We start from the raw sequence: 20,686 nt of genomic DNA, 5'->3' as shown, positions 1-20,686 counted from the left end.
TATCTAGTTGTGAGTATTGTGTGGTTAAGGTTATAAACATTATTTATGTATTGTTTAATAAAGTGTTTTGTAAATTCAGAATTTCAGTATTGTCATATTTAGGTTAAAATTTTTTTTTACTCTATATATATGTATGTTAAGAAAGGAGGTCGTTACAGTTATACAGATGTGTTATTGTACTGTCAACGATAACACAATTTCTGTGTTATTTTAATATATAGAAAAGTGTTGAATTATGTTATTTATAGTCGATACTATAACACTTTTTTTGTGTTATACTACACTTTAGTATAACACTTTTTTTGTGTTATACTACACTTTAATATAGCACATGTGTTATATTAGCTTAGAGAATCATAATCTTTTTTTACTTACAAAACTAGAAAAACAAATATGAAAGTTGAAACCAAATAAGGTAACATAAATAGATTTTTATTAATTACTCAAATATAATTACAATATTTAGTCTATTAGTCTAGACTTAAGAAATCATATTATAACATAATTTATGCCCAATTCAGATTCCTTTATCACTAAATACAAAACAAGAAATGTATACAAAATTTAGTGAAATACATTCTTCCATTCTAAAGGCCTCAACTACAAATGTTGTCAAGAATTGCTCCAAAGAAATCATCTCAATATACCTGCACATTGTAAAAAAAAAAAAGTCTTTATTATTAAGAACATAAGACTTAAGCTAGTTTCAACCTGTAAGCATATAAAGTTTAAATAAGCAACTTAACTCAACTCAAGCAAACATCTCTTTTATCATACATAGAATAAGCATAACAGATCAGTGAAAATAAAAGTTTATATATACATAGAATAAGCATAACAAGCATTTGTGTTAATAGTCACACCCTAATAGAAAAGAAAAAGAAAATTCTTATGTGTCACTATGTTGTAAGTTGGTTATGTACTATATATGGTTCGAAAATAAATTAGCTGGCAGCCATGGAGATGAACCATAACAGTACAACCTGGCATCATAAAGATTACTAAAGGCTCACTGCTAGTTATGAAGTTACAAAGACACCCATAAAATATGTACATTAAATTCCCTGTCAAAGCAAATTCAATAATAAAACCAAAATCAATTGAAAACCAACAGGATAGAATAAATCAAGAAAAGGAGTTCCAGAAGTAAAGAAAGGCAAATGATAGGTCCCAGTACATTAATAGAATATAGATAGTAGAGAGGTTGTTGTGCTACAAAGCAAAGCAAACAAAATGCACTTAGAATTGACAGTAAAAAGATGGAGAGACAAAATAAAACTATATTCATTAATGGTTCAAACTTAACATAAAGAAACATATTCCAACTCAAATGTCCAAAAAAATCATCATTTTCATGTGACTGAAATTAATTGTATAGTTTCATGATTCCATCCTTGAAACAAAGAGTGTAATAAATATAAAATATGTAGACTTCAGTAATTGATGATTTCAGATTTTTATAATTTTTAAGAACAGTAGACTTTTTTCTTTCTTCTTCTTTTCTTAATTGGTCTTATTGAATAAATGTAAAGTATAGACTTGGAAATGTTTATCACATTAAATAGAAATAAAAAAGAGGATTAGAATAGAGGGAATCGAAACCTGCTGGCCATTGTCTCCTTCTCTGTGGATTAGAATTTTCCCAATCTTGATTCCCTTACAACATGCTCTCAGAGCATTCTCCATACTCTCACCGCTGTAATGACAAGAATAAGTGTGCAATGAGAATATATCGAATTAGTACATTGTGAAAAATTACAGCTTTGAATCTTACTTTTTGGCCCAAGAATAGAAATCCTCTAGAGTTTGCTTCCAAATATAAAATTTATATGAAAAACTGACAAAAAAACACATGCCACAATTGCTTTGCGAAATTACCTCCTGATTATAGACACACCACATAATCTCTTACAGAAATCTACACCAATATACACGGACTCTGCGAAAGAAAGGAGATGTAAATTAGCTATCAGCAATTACAGTTTCACGAAATTGGACTCTCTTAGCGAAATCAAAATTAGAAAAAGAAAAAAAAATAATGAAGGTATCATCTATACAGTATAAACTAACTTTAGTCTTTGAACAGCAAACATGCATATGAAGCATGGGTCCTAAACTGTCATATTAGGACAGTTAATATTAGATTTTCCTTTTTAGAGATTTGCAGTACTGACAACATAATGCTTTTCTTTTCTAATATGAGTAGTGGCACTTAATTGTTGAGGCTAAACAGTTAATGCCCTCACATTCAGACAAGAAGCTAATGTTACTCATATGCTAAAAAATTTCCTGTTTAAAAAAAGAAAAAAGGAAAAGTTACAATATGATAAGTAATTTTTCACATATAAGCTAAAGGAACCCATTAAAAATGAAAACAGAAAACTGAAAGGGGCAAAGAACTAAAAAATTCCATTTGACTGTCAGCTTACCAGTTGGAGTGACCACCTGTTTTTCTGTAAATGGCAGATGTTCCAGACCATGCTCAACGACCTGGTAATAATTTCAAGATCATTACTGATTGACTAATCCCATTCTCAAAATGCAAAACCATAAATAAACCATTCTCAAAATATATGATTCCCTCTATGCACATAACAAGGTTTTGCAATCTATCACATAAATGCAAAATCAAAGCAAGGAACAAAGATAGATATAGAAGTTTGTCATGTATTCTCATTAGCTATACCAATTAAGTAATGAACATCAAAAGCTAAAATGGCTTGCTGTTTGTTAATTTATTCCAACAAAAACTGAGAAATTACCTTATAAATCATTGAGTTTGTGAGCATTTTTCTTGCTCAAATTTGACTCTTTCTCTCCATTTCCAGGCATAGCTAATTCTTTCGCAAAAATAAGTGCCTAGCAAAGAACCAACGTCAAAAACTCCCATGAAAACAAAATAAAGCTGAGAGCACATCAAATTACCCTATACTTTTTCTAGTGAAAAAGTAGAGAGAGAGAGAGAGAGAGAGAGAGAGAGAGAGAGAGAGAGAGAGAGAGAGAGACAAGGATTTTAATGCAAAACCATGAAACTGCTTCTGAAAATTAGATTTTCCATCACAGGGCAAATAAGCATGCAAAGAAAGTGAAAACTAACAAAAAAAAAATGACAATATCTTCATATTATTACATAAGGAAATAAAATATATATTTTGTAGCTGTATAAAGAGACCATTTGAATATATAAATGCCTTCAGAGATTAATGCTAGAAATTTCATGAACATTGAAAATTCATTGAGAACCAATCACATCTTCAAGGTTTAAACACCACCACTTCAACCATCACCTTTGGCATTCACCACCACCAACAGCAAACACAGATCATCATCACCATAGCCAACATGAAAAAATAGTAATAAATAATTAAATAAAATAAAATAATGGATCATGGTGAGTACCAAAGATGGTGAGAGCAGAAAAGATGGAGGCTCAAAATGAAATCAATGCACATATCAATACAAAAATAAAAGTTTTCATCATCAGGCACAAACTTTTGTGTAAAGTTTCAAGAGAAACATGTACATAAAGGTAAGCAAAACGAGACAACTTCCTTTCTCAATGGAATTCAGAAAAGCAAATAGAATCAAACTTAGTGACTGAATTAATAGAATCAATTCTCATTAAAGAAGTAATGATACAAAAGAGTATATATACAGAAAAGACAAAAACAAATTACACCAACTGTTAAAGCAGAAACTACATAAATAGGTAAACAAAAATAACAAATAAGAGCCTACCTTTTAACTGATGCAACAACATCTCCAGATGCACTGCCTTCTGGATCCAAGACCCCGCTTACCCAACTGGTAAATGCATCAAGAAAAAAAAAAAGCAAAAACAACCTCTTAGTACATGGTGAGAATGATCAAGAAACAAAAATACTGTATCATTATTTTGCAACTTCAGAAAGTTCAATCTTCCAACTTCTAGATAGCCATAAGTTATCCACCACCCAGTAAAATCCAGTAATAAAAAAGATAGAAGCAACTAGCATGAGTATCACATAAACAACCAAGTAAAGTGAACAGCAAACTGAACTAAACCAAAGACAGCAATAAGCAAAGGCATTTGACATATAAAAGTACTGAAATTAAAAAGCTCCATTCAGATTACAAATTAGAAAGTAAGAGCACCAAACCATGAATTAGTGCTCTAAACTCATCAAAACCAGTACTGAAGCTGTCTTCTAAAATAAATGGGAATAAGCAATGTTTAGTACATTTTACTCAAATGAACACTTGAACAGCTTGGTTACATTCAAACAGTCTGTTTTCATTTTAAGTTGATATAATATTATTTTTTTAGCTAGCAAAAAATGAACATACCAGCAAAACTGGCAATAGGAAGCGTGAACTTGCAGAGAAATTAGTTCTTAAACCCCGAGCAAGATTGCCAATAGCTTGAATTTCCTCGACTGCTACAGCGATATTAACATCTGTTATGAGCTGTACAGAAAATGAATTAAATGATTTTTATTCATCAACTCAAAAAGCAAGTATAAACTTATAACAGAAGTAAGAATATAAAGCATGAAGTTAAAACTTAATGGAGCAGATTGAACACTTAACTATGCAATATTAAAAAGATCCTTGGCAATAGATAGAGGTATAAATGATGCAAACGAAATACCCAAACATAAAAAGACAATGTACCTTTTTTAGTGTCCGACAGATTTCTGAGAAATCACCGGGTGCTATTCTTTTTGTTGAAGCAAGCTTCGTTAGCTCTACAACAGCCTCTTTTCGTTCTGACCACTTGGTTGCTTTCTGTGACATAAGGCACAATATGTTAATAGCAATACAGGAACATCAAAACCAAATATTCCTACCTTTACTATAAGTCCACAATCCACTTGGCTGTTTCAGAATCTTGTGTCTGTGCTGCATGTGTGTTGGTTGCATTTCATGCCTTATTGAGCTATATAACTCCATAGTCCACACACCCTTGTGACTCATACTTCCTACCTTTACTATTATTAAATACAAATATAGAAAGAAAGAAAAATAAAATTAAAAAGAAGAATTAATGAGAAAACAGTGGCGTATTGGGTGATTCTTGGTGGGTAATGGGAATACTATGCATGTCTTTTGTGACTTGAATTTATCATTTTTTATGTCTAAATGTCTTGCACTCCTATCATTTCATTAACAGAAACAATGCTCTTTAATAGCTGTTGTAGAACATAAAAGTAAAACAGTATACTAAATGCAGATGCAGAGGTTTCCTACTATAAGCAAATGCAGAGGTTTCCTACTGTAAGCATTACCAAATGCAGAGGCTATAAACTTATGTTTTTTTTTTGCCTTTCACAATTTCAGTTGCAATTGGTCTGTTATGGGGCATTCTGTACTATTTTGCTGGCACAAGACAGCAATAGTGTTTCAAAAACATTTTAAGAAAATGAAATGGTGAAAAATGTAGCCTACTTTCATCAGATTATTCTCTCATTTTCATATGATCAAGTACCGGAGACTAATAGTGAACCCTCAACCCTATCGAGTGGAGATTTTCCGAAAGGGAATGACATAAATGATTAAACAACAAGAGTTAATCAAATAATAAGAGCAAACCATCCGACACAAAGATCACTTTCAAAAACAACACTTTGACATTACTAACAAGTAACAAAACATAATTACCACCAGAGTTGCAGTTTCATCTCCTGAGGTATATTCATTGATACTTTAAACTTAATTGAGGCCCACAAATTCAAAGATATAATCTCTTGGCAATAAGAATGATTACAAAATTACATGAATAGTTGCTAACCTGATCAAGAACTGTACCAATATCCCTGTTTTTTTCTACTGTGTCACGCCTTATCCTCCTTGCTAAACGAACATCACCATCTGCACTGAAAAATTTTCAATGTGAACAGCCTCAACTTAGTAACACTATAAAGTGACATATCACGGTATCCCATAGTTAATACAGAAACTATAAAAGAAATCATTATATTAATTGAATCTCAAATGTAATGGTATAATATTGAATAAATTAGAAAAAAAAATAGTCAGATAAGCATCTCAAGACCACATATTTGTAGTAGTAACTAATGAAAAGCATCAGAAATACAGAGTAAGAACATCAAGTAGCCTAAATGATAAAAAAGAAAATAAATGACCTGTATCAACAAATATCTTCATATTCATCAACTCTCGAACACGGGGATCATGAAAAATGAGAATGCCTTCCAAAATTATCACATCTGAAGGGTTTACCTGCACAGCATATGCCGCCACATTATTGAAGTAAGGGTCCTCTAATTCAGAATTCTAATAGAGATAAGAAACATACTGATAATTGCAAGCATGCACATACTGTAGGTACTGAATAACTTTAATTCTCCTAAAACTTCTCTTTGGTAAGACAAGTATAAGAAAACAAGAGGAAATTCATTAGACCAGCATGTTAAGAAAACAAAAGTTACCCTTCTAGGCAGGAAGACATTGTTTTTGTAACTCTTGAAGTCATAGTTTGGAATATCTACTGCTTGCCCATTCCTCAACTTATCCATAGAAGCTAAAAGTTTCTCATTATCAAATGCATCTGGCAATAAAAGTAATTTTACATCAAAAGACATGAAAGAGACAACATGCACCATATAGGAGAAATACATACCATAGTTAGGCTAGTTATGGCTACAAAGCAAACCAATTCTAATGTGCCCCACTAAATGGCTAAAAATATACATATTTTTGTGAATTTTTAGCAAGATACATGTATTAGAAACTGTGTACAAATGGGCACTAAATTACATAAATTTTAATAGCACAAACCTCATTGCTTGGTTTAAATGCTTGGTTTAATAGCACAGGAACTCGTTTTCCATTAAGTTCCACCTTCACATTATTCCCAAGGCATCCAGTCATATCAAAAACTCTCTTTTTCATCAGCGCAACAACATCATCTTCTAAATGTGTCATGTTAAACTTAGCCAAATCTGGCTTAAAAGTCACCTTGGTCTAGTTGTCACTCTCCTTGCACTTTGTGATTACTGGATCAGTCTTCTTCCCCATGTTATTGGAGAAAACCTTCAAACAATCAACAAAAAATCCAATCAAATCAATATGTATGCTGAACCCAATTTCAAATTAACCATAGTAGAGTGCTTGTCTTAAATCAAAATCAAGAAATGAAATTTATAAACAAATTAGTCCCAATTTATGGAAAAACTTCAAATCGTCAACACACAAACCCAATCAAATCACCATGTCTGCCAAACTATGCTGACCAAAATTTCAAATTAACTAAAAAAGAGAGCGTGTCCGAAACCCAAATCAAGAAATGATCTTTAACTAAAAAAGAGAGCTTGTCCGAAACAAAAATCAAGAAATGATCTTTAACTTAAAAGAGAGCTTGTCCGAAACCCTAATCAATAAAACACATGAATAAACAAATTATTTCCAAATTAGGGAAAACCTTCAAATATTCAACACGAAACACCCAGTCCACTCAACAAGTATACTAAGCTCAAAATTCAAATTAACTAAAAAGATAACTTGTCCGACATCCTAATCAAGAAATGAACTTCTATATCTGCTTGTACTTCTTTAGACGCTTTCCATCAACGGTCTCGATGATAAACTCAGTGATCGGAGCATAAAAATACCCCATAAATACAAAAATGGATAATAAAAAAAAAAGCTTACTGTAATTGAGAGAGGGACACAAATTGGAGAAACATACCAGATCTTGCTTCCACCATGCATCGAGGTGATGAAGACACACACAGTGTCATCGTCCTCCTGGGCAGATCGGTCGAGAAACGAAGAGAGAGAGAGGGTGTGAACGGGGAACGAAGAGAGAGAGAGAGGGTAAACGGGGAACGAAGAGAGAGAAGAGAGAGAGAGGGGAAATGGGGACCGACTGGGACTGACTGTGAAATGGGGAAATGTTTTTTACTTTTTTTTTTTTTTTGGTCAATTGACCGTTTGAAAATTTTGGGCGGGGGGGACTGGGGAAAATTAGGCGCCAATAATTAAGTCCCGCCTATATACATATATATACTTATATATATTATAACACTTTTTGAAAATAGTTATATTTTTGTGTTATGGAAATGGGTTTTTGTTGTAGTGTAAGTAGGAACCTAAACCTACTTCGAGATAAGTCGAGATCGAGGCTGGAATATCTTAAAGAAAAAATAGTTTCGAACACTTAACCTCGGAGCAAAAACTGAGGATGAGGAAAAGTGACTAAACAGAAAAGATATAACCAAATCATATACGTTACATACCATATAAGTACTTTCGAGTTCGTGGTTAAAGTAATATCCGACCTTGATAAATAACGAGGTCGGAAGCGGATAATTCGAACAAACTGTGCATGAATGCATCGAGTTTCGAGCCTAAAATCCAAACTATGTTTGTATGAATAAATAAACATAACTGATTCATCCATAAAAAATGTGCAAAATATTTCGAACCAAGAAATGTAAAGCACATGTAAGTAATATTTAAAGAAATTGTATCAGCCCCGTGGGCATAAATTAAGATAGTTACAAAAATAGGGGGACGCATCCCCAATAAATGATTTCCCCGAGATCAGAGTTAAGGAAGAGGAGTCTCCTTGGCCTTCTCAGCATCAGTAGCACCGAACCCCCCAGGACGAATAGCATGACTATCCTTCTGAGCCGCCTCTCTAGCAGGTTCACTGGCCTCGAGACGGGCATTCCACCGCTCAACATATGTGGCCTCGAGAGGGCCCAGGAAGCTGGTATCGAGGTCAGCATTATCAGCCCAAAGCTTGTACATGGCATGGTCGACCGCTTTCTCCTTCTGCTCCTTATACTCGTCCAGGAGGCGGGCCTTCTCGCTCTCCATGAAGTCGAAGGTGACAGATTTCTCCTCTTCGAGCTTGGCATTGGCCTTCTCGAGCTCAGCATTCGACTTTTCCAGCTCCTCGAGACGGGTTTCATTTTTTCAAGTTCAGACTTCGAGTCTTTGAGCTCGTCAGCCATCTTAAGCTCGAGATCCTTCGATTTATGGGCCAGAGACATGCTCATTTGTACCTCGTTGGTCAGCTTATAGTTGAGCTGTGCCGAAACGACAAGGGCCTGAAACACAAAGAACGAATTAGATCGCGGGCTGAGGTACAAACATTTAAAGGAGAGTTACGAAGGTTACCGCAGCAGTAAGCTCGATACTCTTGTCGTAAAGAGTATTGCAATCTGAGGCCTTGTGCACGAGGTCCCAGTGGTCGGCGCCGAAGCCCGAAAAGCTTTGACCCACCCGAGAGAGGACATCCGAGCTGAGCATAGCCCCTTGAGTCCCAGCAGTATCGTCAAGCACGAACTCCTCAATATGAGTTCGGGCCTTCGGCAGCTGAACCTTGGAGGTAGAAGGTTTCTTCGGGGGCCGAACAACTGGTATTTGAGTTTCGATTGGAGGAAGCGAGATGGGCACGGTCGAGCCAGACGCATCAACCTGGACAGTCGGTTCCGTGGTTGTGCTCACAGTAGTCTGGCCCGTGGGGGTCGTCTCGCGGCGTCTGGGTACCTTGGACGATCGGTCGGACCTCCCTGGTATTCTCGGACGTTTGCTCCTCTAGGCGCCAGCTCCCCCATCGCTAAAGAGCACAGCGTCGAGGTCGGGATTCATGGCACCTGCACAGTTACAATGAGTTAGACAATAATAATAACTTTGAAAAGAGAGGGAAACCAGGTAAAGAAAAAACCTAACTGGAACTCTCCCCCGAGCTCGAACTTGGGGACCAAGAAATTCCCCCGTCTTCAGAGGAGGCGGGGGGAGTGCCTTCCCTATATGTGGGTGATAACCTCGAGAGGTCCCTATAATTATTGGTCCCATACTGAACGGCTATCCCGTTCCACATCTCGTCCGTGGTGTACATGGTGTCGTATTTCCCGAGCCCACTATCAAACCTATGGACGCAGTCATCTACCCAACTCCATATGTAGAAGTGGTATCTATCCTGTGGGCACGAGACTAGCCTATTGGGCCTGTGTTTTAGTAAGGTCGGGGACCACATTCTCGAGGTAGGAAGGACTTTACCTTCATCCGAATCCAAGCTCGAGGCTTCATCATTAGCCTCATTCCCAGACAGCGGGCTCCTTGGGCGAACTGGAAGTGGCGGCCTCATTTCTCTCCTCGAAGGAAGGGCGCCTGTGGGCAGTGGCACCTCCTCCCAGTGTTCATATTTTTATTGGACCAGTCATAGGTTGACTGGCCCTCTCCCAAGAGCCCACAAGCTTGGAGCTTGCCCTCATGTAATAGGTACGAGAGAGACCTCCTGCCATAAGGGAGTTGGAGCAAGGCCTCTCTGTGCCCCTTCATTGCTTCATCAGGGGTGGGACGCTGAAAATTAGTTGAAAGGCGAAACACATTTCAACTAAATATGGATTTAAGAACTAAAGTCTCGAGCATAGAAATAAAGGTAACGAGAATACTTACGAATCCGCCTGAACGAATAATGTCGAGACGGGGACAGACCATCTGTCCAGAAGAAGGCTCTTTTGAAATCAGGCGGGTGGTTGGGAAGATCCCCAAAAACCTTCGTCTCCTTGGGGTAGCTCGAGAAGTAGTAAAAGCCATCCCCTCCCCGAGCTCGGGAGGGGTTACTTTTTAAACAAAAGAGATATAAAATCTCTTGAGGTGAAGGTCCTTCCCACCCCAGCTCGTGGTACAAGGACCTCAGGGCAAACAGCACCCTGTACGAATTGGTGTTGAGTTGGAACGGAGCCAACCCAACGAAATCAGTAAAGTCTTTGAAAAAAGACTTCAAGGGCAGCAGTGCTCCTGCCCTCATATGTTCTTGGCTCCATGCCGCATATTTCACTGTGGTCTCGTGGCCACCAGGGGTGAAGTAGCTCCGTTCTTGACCAGTCGGAGCTCGACACTTCAAGGTGCCCGACAAACCAAGGCCATGGAAAGCCAGGATTTTCAGTTATTTGACTGGTTGTGGTAACCGTGCTCCAGTAGAGCTCGGCCTCGAACATCTCTCTCCTCGGCTGTGAGGAGGAAGGTTCCCCCATTAATGAAAATTTGAGCTCTCCGGGGGGGTATGCGACAGTAACCTTTAAAGCAGGATCGAGAGGAATCGGCCTAGGGCCTGAATTAGATTCCGGATAGATGGCCTCCTGAAGAACTCTCCTCTTCCCCTCGATGACTTCGTCTATCTGACGGCGGTAATGAGCTCAAATGTCCTCTTGCTCGCGCGCAAGCTCGTATTCTCTTATCCAACGTTGATTCCGGGCGAACAGCGATTCTGGGCTCGGAGATTTTGGCTCGTAAGGGATTGCCAGCGATGACCCCCACCGTCTTTTCAGATTCTGTGACATCTCACGAGAAAGAAAAAATGGTGAGGGCCATGCATGCAAGAATCACGAGCTCGATGGAATGAGCTCGGAGATTTAGGAACAAGACAAACTAAATATTAAGACCCTTATTAAGGAGTCAGGGCATGTGTTCCAAGAAAAAGAAAAGGAGCGTGGATAATTTTTTGAAAGTCCCGAAATTCAAGGGAAAGAAGAGTGGCGGTTAACCAGGAAAGGCGTCTTTGGGTTTCATGCATTTATCAAGGCCCATGTTTTTATCCGAAAACTTAGTGTACAAGAAACGTTGCCTAAAAATTTCAAAACCCAGAAAAATTGGAACCTCACTCAAATATGAAAACTGGGTATAAGCCAGTGATGTAAGTCCAATACGGGAGTCTAAAAAGCATCTGAGCCTATCGGATCAAAACCTCCTATTGCATTATGCTTAGGATGTAAACTAGTATATAAACATACACAGGAAGAACAATTTGAATAAAAACTGACAAAATAGGAAACAGAGATTGCTTACTTACACAATAATGGCGACTGCAGGGAGATTGTTGATTGAAGAAGAGGTTGCAAATAGGAACTCACTGACTCGAACAGACCAGGATTCCTTTGTTTCTTTGGCCGAGAAAACATGCACAGATTGGAAACTTTTTATGAGGAGGTCTCTGGTTTCTTTTTTCCTCTTTTCTTGCTCTTGGTAAACGAAGGTAAAAATGAAGACGAAGAGTAGGGTCTTGTATATATAGGTGGGAAAAAGGCATTAATCTGGAACGTTGAAAAAAAATCCTTGCAAAATCCAACGGTCAGGGATCAATGACAAGATGGCGCCGAAAAGGTGTCAGACGGACGATCGTGGGCGTGTTTCCAAGGCACTCAAGTACCAACAATGAGCAATGCCCAATTGACGCGTGTTCATTTTCAAAAGTGTATGACGGTACAGTTCTCAAAGAAAGTAGTTCAAAAGTTTCCTTCTCTTAAGATTCGAACAAATACTTTTGAGGGGGCAAGATGTTATACCCAGATTTCGAGCTATGTTAATTATGACCTCGAAAGTTGGATTCGCAAATCAGTGGACCCATAAGTCTGGAAACATGCTCCAGGATTGTATGTCGAGCTTGTAGGATATAGACAACCTCGAGTATGGTGACCTCGAAGTATTCATGATCTCGGAAGATAGCTCCAGGAACACACTCATCTTCAGGGACGACTTCGGATTAGGGGTCCCGAGCTCGATGATACTTATGATCTCGAAAGTCGTGTGGCCTCGGGAGATATTCCTAAGCTCGATAGATGACGGGAAACCTGGGAGGCTAAAGCCTTAGAGATACGCGATAACCATCTTGAATATCTACAAGTGTTATAAATATGGGATGTAATCCTCATTTATTATTGTAAATCCCCTAGAATCGTGAGATATTATTTGGTATTATACGTCTCCTGGTCTTCAGGGGACGTTTCCTTTTATATCTGATTATAGACATTTAAAGCCATTTATTTTATTTATACAAAAAGAGTAACTACCCAAAATATGTGGGATAGTATTCTTTAGCCTTCTCTATAAATAGAGAAGCCATGCACCATTGTAAAGGACCGAAATTCTGATCCTTGAGAGAAAACTCTGGAAAATTCATTCTTGAAGAATTCCTAGAGATAATCTTGAGTTTAATAACAAAGACTCGTGGACTAGGCAGATTTAACTGTTAAACCACGTAAAAATCGTGTGTTTACATTGTTTTATGTCAATTGGCCATTTTCAGTTATTGTTTACGTGCTCTTTTTTCACTGTTTGACGAAAAACTGCGTCAACAGTTACAAGACTCAAAAATCTCAACATCATTTTCTATTCAAACTAGAAAATTTCAATAAATGCCCAAATGAAATAACCATATGCATATCAAACACAGACAAGTTTATAATATGAAAACAATCAACCAGGGCCGTCTCTACCTTAAGGGCGAGATGGTGGACCGAGAGCTGCGTGAGGACTGAGGAGCACCGTGAGACTGTGCGAAGGCAGGAGAAGAGAACAGATGCGAAGAAGAGAGGTGCGGTGCAATATGTAACCTCTACATAAGCATTAGCGGCGGTTACCGCCGCTATTAAATGAGATACTCCGTCGCTAATACTATTAGCGGTGGATACCCGCCTCTAAAAAAAGGTGATTATCCGCCGCTAATAACACTTTAAAAAATAAACCGTTTGTTTCCCGGGTATTTTCCTCTGTTGTATTAGCGGCGGACTGCCCGTCGCTAATAATGGGAATTCCGCCGCTTATACATATTATTATATATTTTTAAATAACCACATATAATTAGCGGCGGACCTCCTAGTCCGCCACTAATACCCTGTATAGTAGTGGCGGACTGTACCCGCCGCTAATAGCTACGGCACAACTAACATTAATTGTTGTAGTGACTCTCTCTCACTTCCCATACAATTCACTCAAAAGTGTTTCCCAGAGCTTCTTTCTCTAAACCCAGAGTTTTTCTCTCTAATTCTTCAAGTCTGATTATTTCTCATATTTCTTATATCATTAACATTGAACAATTATTATATATATAATCAAATTGCTGAGGTTCCACTATAGAAATTATTATGTTACACATTGATTTTCTTATTATGTTAAACTCAAATTCAAGAACTAAAACTCTCTCTCACTTCCCATACAATTCACTCAAAAGTGTTTCCCAGAGTTTCTCTCTAAACCCAGAGTTTTATTTAGATATATTTTTTTTTTTTAAAAAACTCAGTAATATTCCAAGAATTTAGAAAATTATAATGTCACCAAAAAAGTGTCACCTTCGAATTCATTACATTATTAATTGTGAATAAAATCTCTCATGTGTAAAACAATTTGGTAATAACAAAAGTATAATTGGTACAATTAATTTCATAAATATATATTAGTGAAAATTTGTGAATAAAATATTCTCATTAAAACTTACTTTAGCGGTATAAGGCATGTTGTTCACTTCAGCCCAAGTGAGACTTGTGTCAGTCTCTCTCTTTGCTTGAATTTGTAAGTGTTCCTCCTAAAATTGAAGAAAAAAACATACATATGAGTCCAATTTTTAATATTTTTCTTGAAACTTTATATGTTAATTGGACATCGTAATCTAATGTAGCCCGTGGCTAGTTTTGCACAATAATCTTGAACTGTTGATTCATAAATGATTTTTTTCTTAACAAGCTAATCAAAACTCAAGTGTTGATTGGCTTTTGTGGGAATTACATTTCCACACATACAAAAATGCTTTAGTCGTGATTGAATTTCATTGGGGACCTGAGTTGATGAGTTGTCATTTGGAGAGTGATTGCTCAGCTGAGATCACATGTCCCCAACACTACAAGAAAAATTGGTTTTAGAGGCGACTCTATTAGGGGCAACTATATGTCGCCCCTAATATTCTAAAAATCAGGGGTGACACATCATTAGTCGCCCCTGATGTTGAGAGATTTTCGCCATTTGTGAAAATTATTAGGGGCGACACGTCGCCCCTAATATTATAGTATCAGGGGCGACACATCATTAGTCGCCCCTGATATTGGTATGAGTCGCCCCTGATGTTTTGAGATTTGTGAAAATTATTAGGGGCGACTATATGTCGCCCCTAATATTCAAGAATCAGGGGCGACACATCATTTGTCGCCCCTGATATTGGTAAGAGTCGCCCCTGATGTTTTGAAATTTTTGTTACATGTAAAAATTATTAGGGGCGACTATATGTCGCCCCTGATTCTAGAATATTAGGGGCGACACATCATTAGTCGCCCCTGATATTGGTAAGAGTCGCCCCTAATGTTTTGAAATTTTTGCTACTTCTGAAAATTATTAGGGGCGACTACATGTCGCCCCTGATTCTAGAATATTAGGGGCGACACATCATTAGTCGCGCCCTGATATTGGTCTGAGTCGCCCCTGATATTTTGAAATTTTTCCCAATTGTGAAAATTATTAGGGGCGACTATATGTCGCCCCTAATAGTCTATAATCAGGGGCGACACATCATTAGTCGCCCCTGATATTGGTATGAATCGCCCCTGATGTTTTGAAATTGTGAAAATTATTAGGGGTGACTATATGTCGCCCCTAATACTCTAGAATCAGGGGCGACGCATCATTAGTCGCCCCTGATATTGATCTCAGTCGCCCCTGATATTTTAAAATTTTTGCCACTTGTTAAAATTATTATAGAATATCGCCCCTGATACATTTTATCATTCTCCTCCACTGCATAAAACCTAATTACACAGCCATAGACCCTCATTTTCCTCTTTGCCTTATAGTTTCGATTTATTTATTGTCGCAGACCTCACCCTCACTCTCACTCTTGATCTCAGCCGCCGCACCGCCGCTGCACCCTCACCCTCACTCTCGATCTCAGCCTCATCGCCACCGTCGCCGCTGCACCCTCACTCTCGATCTCAGCCTCACCGCCACCGTCGCTGCACCCTTACCCTCACTCTCGATCTCAGCCAGCTGATTGTAGCCGCACCGCCACTTTCCCCGCACCCTCACTCTCACTCACTACTACAAAACTGGGCTTTCCCGACACCCAACCATGACAGTCAACTTTGTTGACTGTCGTAGTTGCTTAGTGTGACTCTACGCCGACAGTTAAAAACTGTAGGCATAGAGACCAACGCCGACAGCTAATAACTGTCACCGTTGCTTTTGACTGTCGCTATTGACCCCAACGCCGACAGTTAATTCGAGACCAATGCCGACAGTTAAAATGTGTCGCTATTGACTCCAACGCCAACAGTTAATTCTAGACCAATGCTAATACTAGATTAAAATTAAAAAGGGGTTTTAGTTTTAATAGCTAAAAACATAAAATGAAATAAATATCAATGATTGAATAACTAAGGATATAACGATATTAAAGAAATAGTCAAGAATTACTCTCCACCTTCAACAATCAATCTATCAACAATGATGAATAATATTCCCTATTCCCAATTAAACTATTAACCCCGCAGATAACACTTAAGCAGTCAATTATCACAATTTGCCTAATATAATTAATTAAAGCTAAGTGCTCTTAATTAACCCTTTTTACCCAGCAATAAACTCATTACACTTTGTGGAAACAGGTTAATCTAGGCAACAAATTCATTAAGCATGCAATTCATTTAACCTAGGTTCTATTTCTTATCACAATTTGAATACTCGTCACAATACCTTAATTGCAATTTATCACTTTACTTAGAATCCTAAACTATTAGGTGAATAGAAATCCTAAGATGATAGTAGAACAATGCAAAACCTTAATTAGTGGCCATCTAAATAAGATTTTACAAGATCCATGACATTCAAATAGAAAAATAGAAGCAATTTAATATAAGGGTATAAAAAAAATAAAATTCATCAATGCATTCAAGATATCATGTCTATGGTTTTGAAATAATCCTTAACTATAAAGAAAACTATTCCATAATCATATTTCATATTCATAAACATAAATATTCAATGAAAATAAAAGTGTTTTGAGAAGAATGAAAAACTAGATTGAAGAATATAGATGATGATGTTTTTTCCTCCTCCTCTGCTGCTCTAGCCTCTAAAAATCGCAATCCAAAGTTATGATAAAAGTTAACCCTAATCCCTTTTATAGCCTCCAATAATTACATTTAAAATTTAAATTTTAAAGAAAAATTTGTCGCACGGCCGCGGCCACGGGTCATATTCTGGGTCATGTTCGCGCGGAGGTCGCGGCCAAGAGATCATGTTGGCCGCGACCAATCACTACTACAATCTAGACATCAGGCATCGGTCATGGTAGGTCAGTTTTGCAGAAACCGACTTAATATATATTCATAAGTCGGTATTCAGGGAACCGACCTATCATGTTAGTCAAAGAGAAGCATGGCAGGTCGGTTTTTAAGGAACCGACCTGCCATGCATAACATAAATTATCATTGATGATTTCTTGTCATAACATAAAATTTTTATGACTATATGTCGTTTTTAATCTTAACAAATAATTATTTGTGACTGAAAGTATTATACAGTAACAATTTGTCCTTGAGCAAAAATATATGTAGTCACAATAAATTATTATTTTTGTTGCTAATACTTTTAGCTACGGACTTTTAAATATATTTTTAGTCACAATTTTTATTGTAATTATGGAAACAATATTATTTATAGTGAAACTTACATATATGCCATCTTAAAATTTTAATTAAAGAGATAATTAATGTAATAATATAATTTCATATGTCATTCTACCTCGATCACTATCTTTTTCTACCAAAAAATTTACAGGATTTATACTCTTATTTGTTGGCAATTAAGTTTCAAAATTTTTCACATTCCCACATATTGTAAACTTTCATTCACAATTTCGATTGATTTTATGCTACTCAAGATCAATATTAGTCGATCTACAATTCTATTAAAAAAATTGAGACCAACAATTGATTTATGAGTTGAGAATTTGAATATGAAATTGTCCTTTTTTTCAAAATTTTATTCAGGTAACCAGCAATGAGATAAATTATAACCGGTTACAACTTTTTCAAGTATAAAACTTGTAACAGGTTACAAGTTTAAAACTGGTAACAGTTACAAGTTTAAAACTGGTAACAGTTACAAGTTTAAAACTGGTAACAGTTACAAGTTTAAAACTGGTAACAGTTTACAAGTTTAAAACTGGTAACAGTTACAAGTTTAAAACTGGTAACAGGTTACAAGTTTGGGAAAACTTTTTTCTTTTGGTTTCAAAATCGTAACCAGCTACTACTCTTGAACTAAGAAAAAGTTGTAACTAATTACTACTTTTATCGTTGTAATAAAGTAATTGTGATAGGATCTTACATATTTTGGAAGAAAAAAATTCAGATCCAAGATTTAACTATAAATAATATTGTTTCCATGATTACAATAAAATTTGTGACTAAAAATATATTTAAAAGTCCGTAGCTAAAAGTATTAGCAACAAAAATAATAATTTATTGTGACTAAATATATTTTTGCTCAAGGAAAAATTGTTACTGTATAATACTTTCAGTCACAAATAATTATTTGTTAAGATTAAAAACGACATATAGTCATAAAAAATTTATGTTATGACAAGAAATCATCAATGATAGAACCGACCTATTATGCAACTTAGTAGGTACTTAGTAGGTCGGTTTTATAAACGGACCTACCATGCTATTTTCTTGATATGTTTTTTTTAAGTATACTAATTATTATTTATTAATTACCTTATATTGTATTTTTTTTAAAATATAATATTATTTACAATTCGAAAAAAAAAACTTAAGAAAAAAAAAATCAAATCTAAAAAAAATAACCAATTGCTATGGTACCTGGTTGCTTAGTCAAGTGTGAAAACAAAATCAAATCTAAACAAAAGAATCTAAATTAATCGCTATTGTAACTGGTTACACCTAGGTCTAAAAAAAATCTGATATGAATAAAATGAATCAGGCGTCATGGTACCTGGTCATTAAGCATGCAATCTATTTAACCTAGTAAAAGCATTACACTTTGTTGAAACAGGTTAATCTAGGCAACAAATTCATTAAGTATGCAATTCATTTAACCTAGGTTCTATTTCTCATCACAATTAGAATACCCGTCACAATACCTTAATTGCAATTTATCACTTTACTTAGAATCCTAAACTATTAGGTGAATAGAAATCCTAAGATGATAGTAGAACAATGCAAAACCTTAATTAGTGGCCATCTAAACAAGATTTTACAAGATCCATGACATTCAAATAGAAAGATAGAAGCAATTTAATATCAGGGAATAAAAAAAAATAAAATTCATCAATGCATTCAAGATATCATGTCTAGGGTTTTGAAATAACCCTTAACTATAAAGAAAACTACTCCATAATCTTAAAATTTTAATTAAAGAGATAATTAATGTAATAATATAATTTCATATGCCATTCTACCTCGATCACTATCTTTTTCTACCAAAAAATTTACAGGATTTATACTCTTATTTGTTGGCAATTAAGTTTCAAAATTTTCCACATTCCCACATATTGTAAACTTTCATTCACAATTTCGATTGATTTTATGCTACTCAAGATCAATATTAGTCGATCTACAATTCTATTAAAAAAATTGAGACCAACAATTAATTTATTAGTTGAGAATTTGAATATGAAATTGTCCTTTTTTTCAAAATTTTATTCAGGTAACCAGCAATGAGATAAATTATAACCGGTTACAACCTTTTCAAGTTTAAAACTTGTAGCAGGTTACAAGTTTTAAAACTGGTAACAGGTTACAAGTTTGGGAAAACTTTTTTCTTTTGTTTTCAAAATCGTAACCAGCTACTACTCTTGAACTAAGAAAAAGTTGTGCTCGCTCCAAGTGGTTTCTTTCCGAAATATTCTTGGCGAATGTGATGGGAGCCTTGACTGTTTCAAGGCCCCTGACTGACTGAGCGTATCCAGGTTCATGTTCGGGTATTGTTTTGGGCGTTTGGATGATACATTGTATACGCGAGCCCACTTACATGAGTTTGGGCCTTGTTGGCTAATTAGGCTAGCTCATTGGGCTGAGTGATTGCTTGTTGGATTCTTTTTTATTAAGGTCACTGATTTTTCCCACTACAGTTTGTCCCTCACTCTTTGGTATGGAATTCATTCTTTATCAAAGAGTAAAAAATAAATTAATTCTATCGTGTTTATCCAACTTCCCCATGGTTAGAGAAAATTATTAGAGTATGCCTTGACTCTATTTACCCCTTTCAGTAATTATTCACAGGGGTCTCGCTGATGCACCGTAATATAAAATAAATGGAAAATGGTTGTAGGGATATTTTTTCCATTTCATTGTTATTATTATATTTCAGTATTTAATAAAAAAGAAATAAAACCCTAAATCGTTAATCTCCTCCACTCTCCTCGTTTCGTTTTTTGCATTTTTCAGTTTGAGATCTCTGCATCTTCGTTCCAAAATCGAAGAGGAGATTATTTCCCCAGCTTCTCTTCGCTCTCTGCATCGTCTCCAGTCCGCCAGCCTCCGACTTCGACGATCTTGGCGTTCTTAGTAGGCGTTCTCAGTTCGCCAGCCATCGACTTCGACAACAGTCGGCGTTCTCAGGTTGCCAGCCTCGTACTTTGACGATCTTGGCCATTCTCAGCTTCACCTTCGATCACCGACGGGTCTGCTCACTCTCGGGTCTCTCTCCCTAACGCCGACGGTCTGCGACTCCCTCTCGACTCTCTCTCCAAACGGTCGACGACACCCTCTTGGCTACGAGTTGCTCTCTCTGCCGAAACACAGGTAACCCGAAACCCACCCAAGTTTTTGTTTGAGTTATGAGTTTTGAGGTTTTGGTTTTGAGAAGAGAGGAAAAGAATACACATGGAAATGCAAGTAACGGTTTTGGTTTCTCTAGCTATTATAAACATTTGAGCTTT

The 20,686-nt window shown here is 36.4% G+C and overlaps 1 protein-coding gene and 1 long non-coding RNA gene across 2 annotated transcripts; both read right to left on the bottom strand.

Moving 5' to 3' along the window:
• Positions 1-444: 444 nt before the first annotated feature.
• Positions 445-2,473, bottom strand: LOC133783791 (uncharacterized). Its single transcript, XR_009870962.1, has 3 exons — positions 2,430-2,473; positions 1,879-1,939; positions 445-647 (listed from the first exon to the last, which is right to left on the bottom strand). It is a non-coding gene; the product is annotated as an uncharacterized LOC133783791 (long non-coding RNA).
• Positions 2,474-5,612: 3,139 nt separating this feature from the next.
• LOC133783790 (uridine kinase-like protein 3) lies at positions 5,613-6,960 on the bottom strand. The gene is made up of 4 exons (XM_062223415.1): positions 6,781-6,960; positions 6,432-6,550; positions 6,126-6,222; positions 5,613-5,850 (listed from the first exon to the last, which is right to left on the bottom strand). Exons 2-4 carry the CDS (start codon positions 6,516-6,518, stop codon positions 5,711-5,713), a joined length of 324 nt encoding a protein of 107 aa, XP_062079399.1. The 5' UTR covers positions 6,519-6,550; positions 6,781-6,960; the 3' UTR covers positions 5,613-5,710.
• Positions 6,961-20,686: the final 13,726 nt, after the last annotated feature.

Source organism: Humulus lupulus, chromosome 6 (assembly GCF_963169125.1).
Source record: "Humulus lupulus chromosome 6, drHumLupu1.1, whole genome shotgun sequence".
NCBI lineage: Eukaryota > Viridiplantae > Streptophyta > Magnoliopsida > Rosales > Cannabaceae > Humulus > Humulus lupulus.
This window is presented reverse-complemented; position numbering and strand designations above follow the sequence as displayed.

What these genes read in the sequence shown, in the direction of transcription:
- LOC133783790 (XM_062223415.1), bottom strand. Translation starts at nt 6,518, where the DNA reads ATGGATAAGTTGAGGAATGGGCAAGCAGTAGATATTCCAAACTATGAC. An exon ending in ATGTCTTCCTGCCTAGAAGG is followed by an intron (nt 6,223 to 6,431) that starts GTAACTTTTGTT and finishes TATGCTGTGCAG; the next exon opens with GTAAACCCTTCAGATGTGAT. An exon ending in GAAGATATTTGTTGATACAG is followed by an intron (nt 5,851 to 6,125) that starts GTCATTTATTTT and finishes TTTTCAGTGCAG; the next exon opens with ATGGTGATGTTCGTTTAGCA.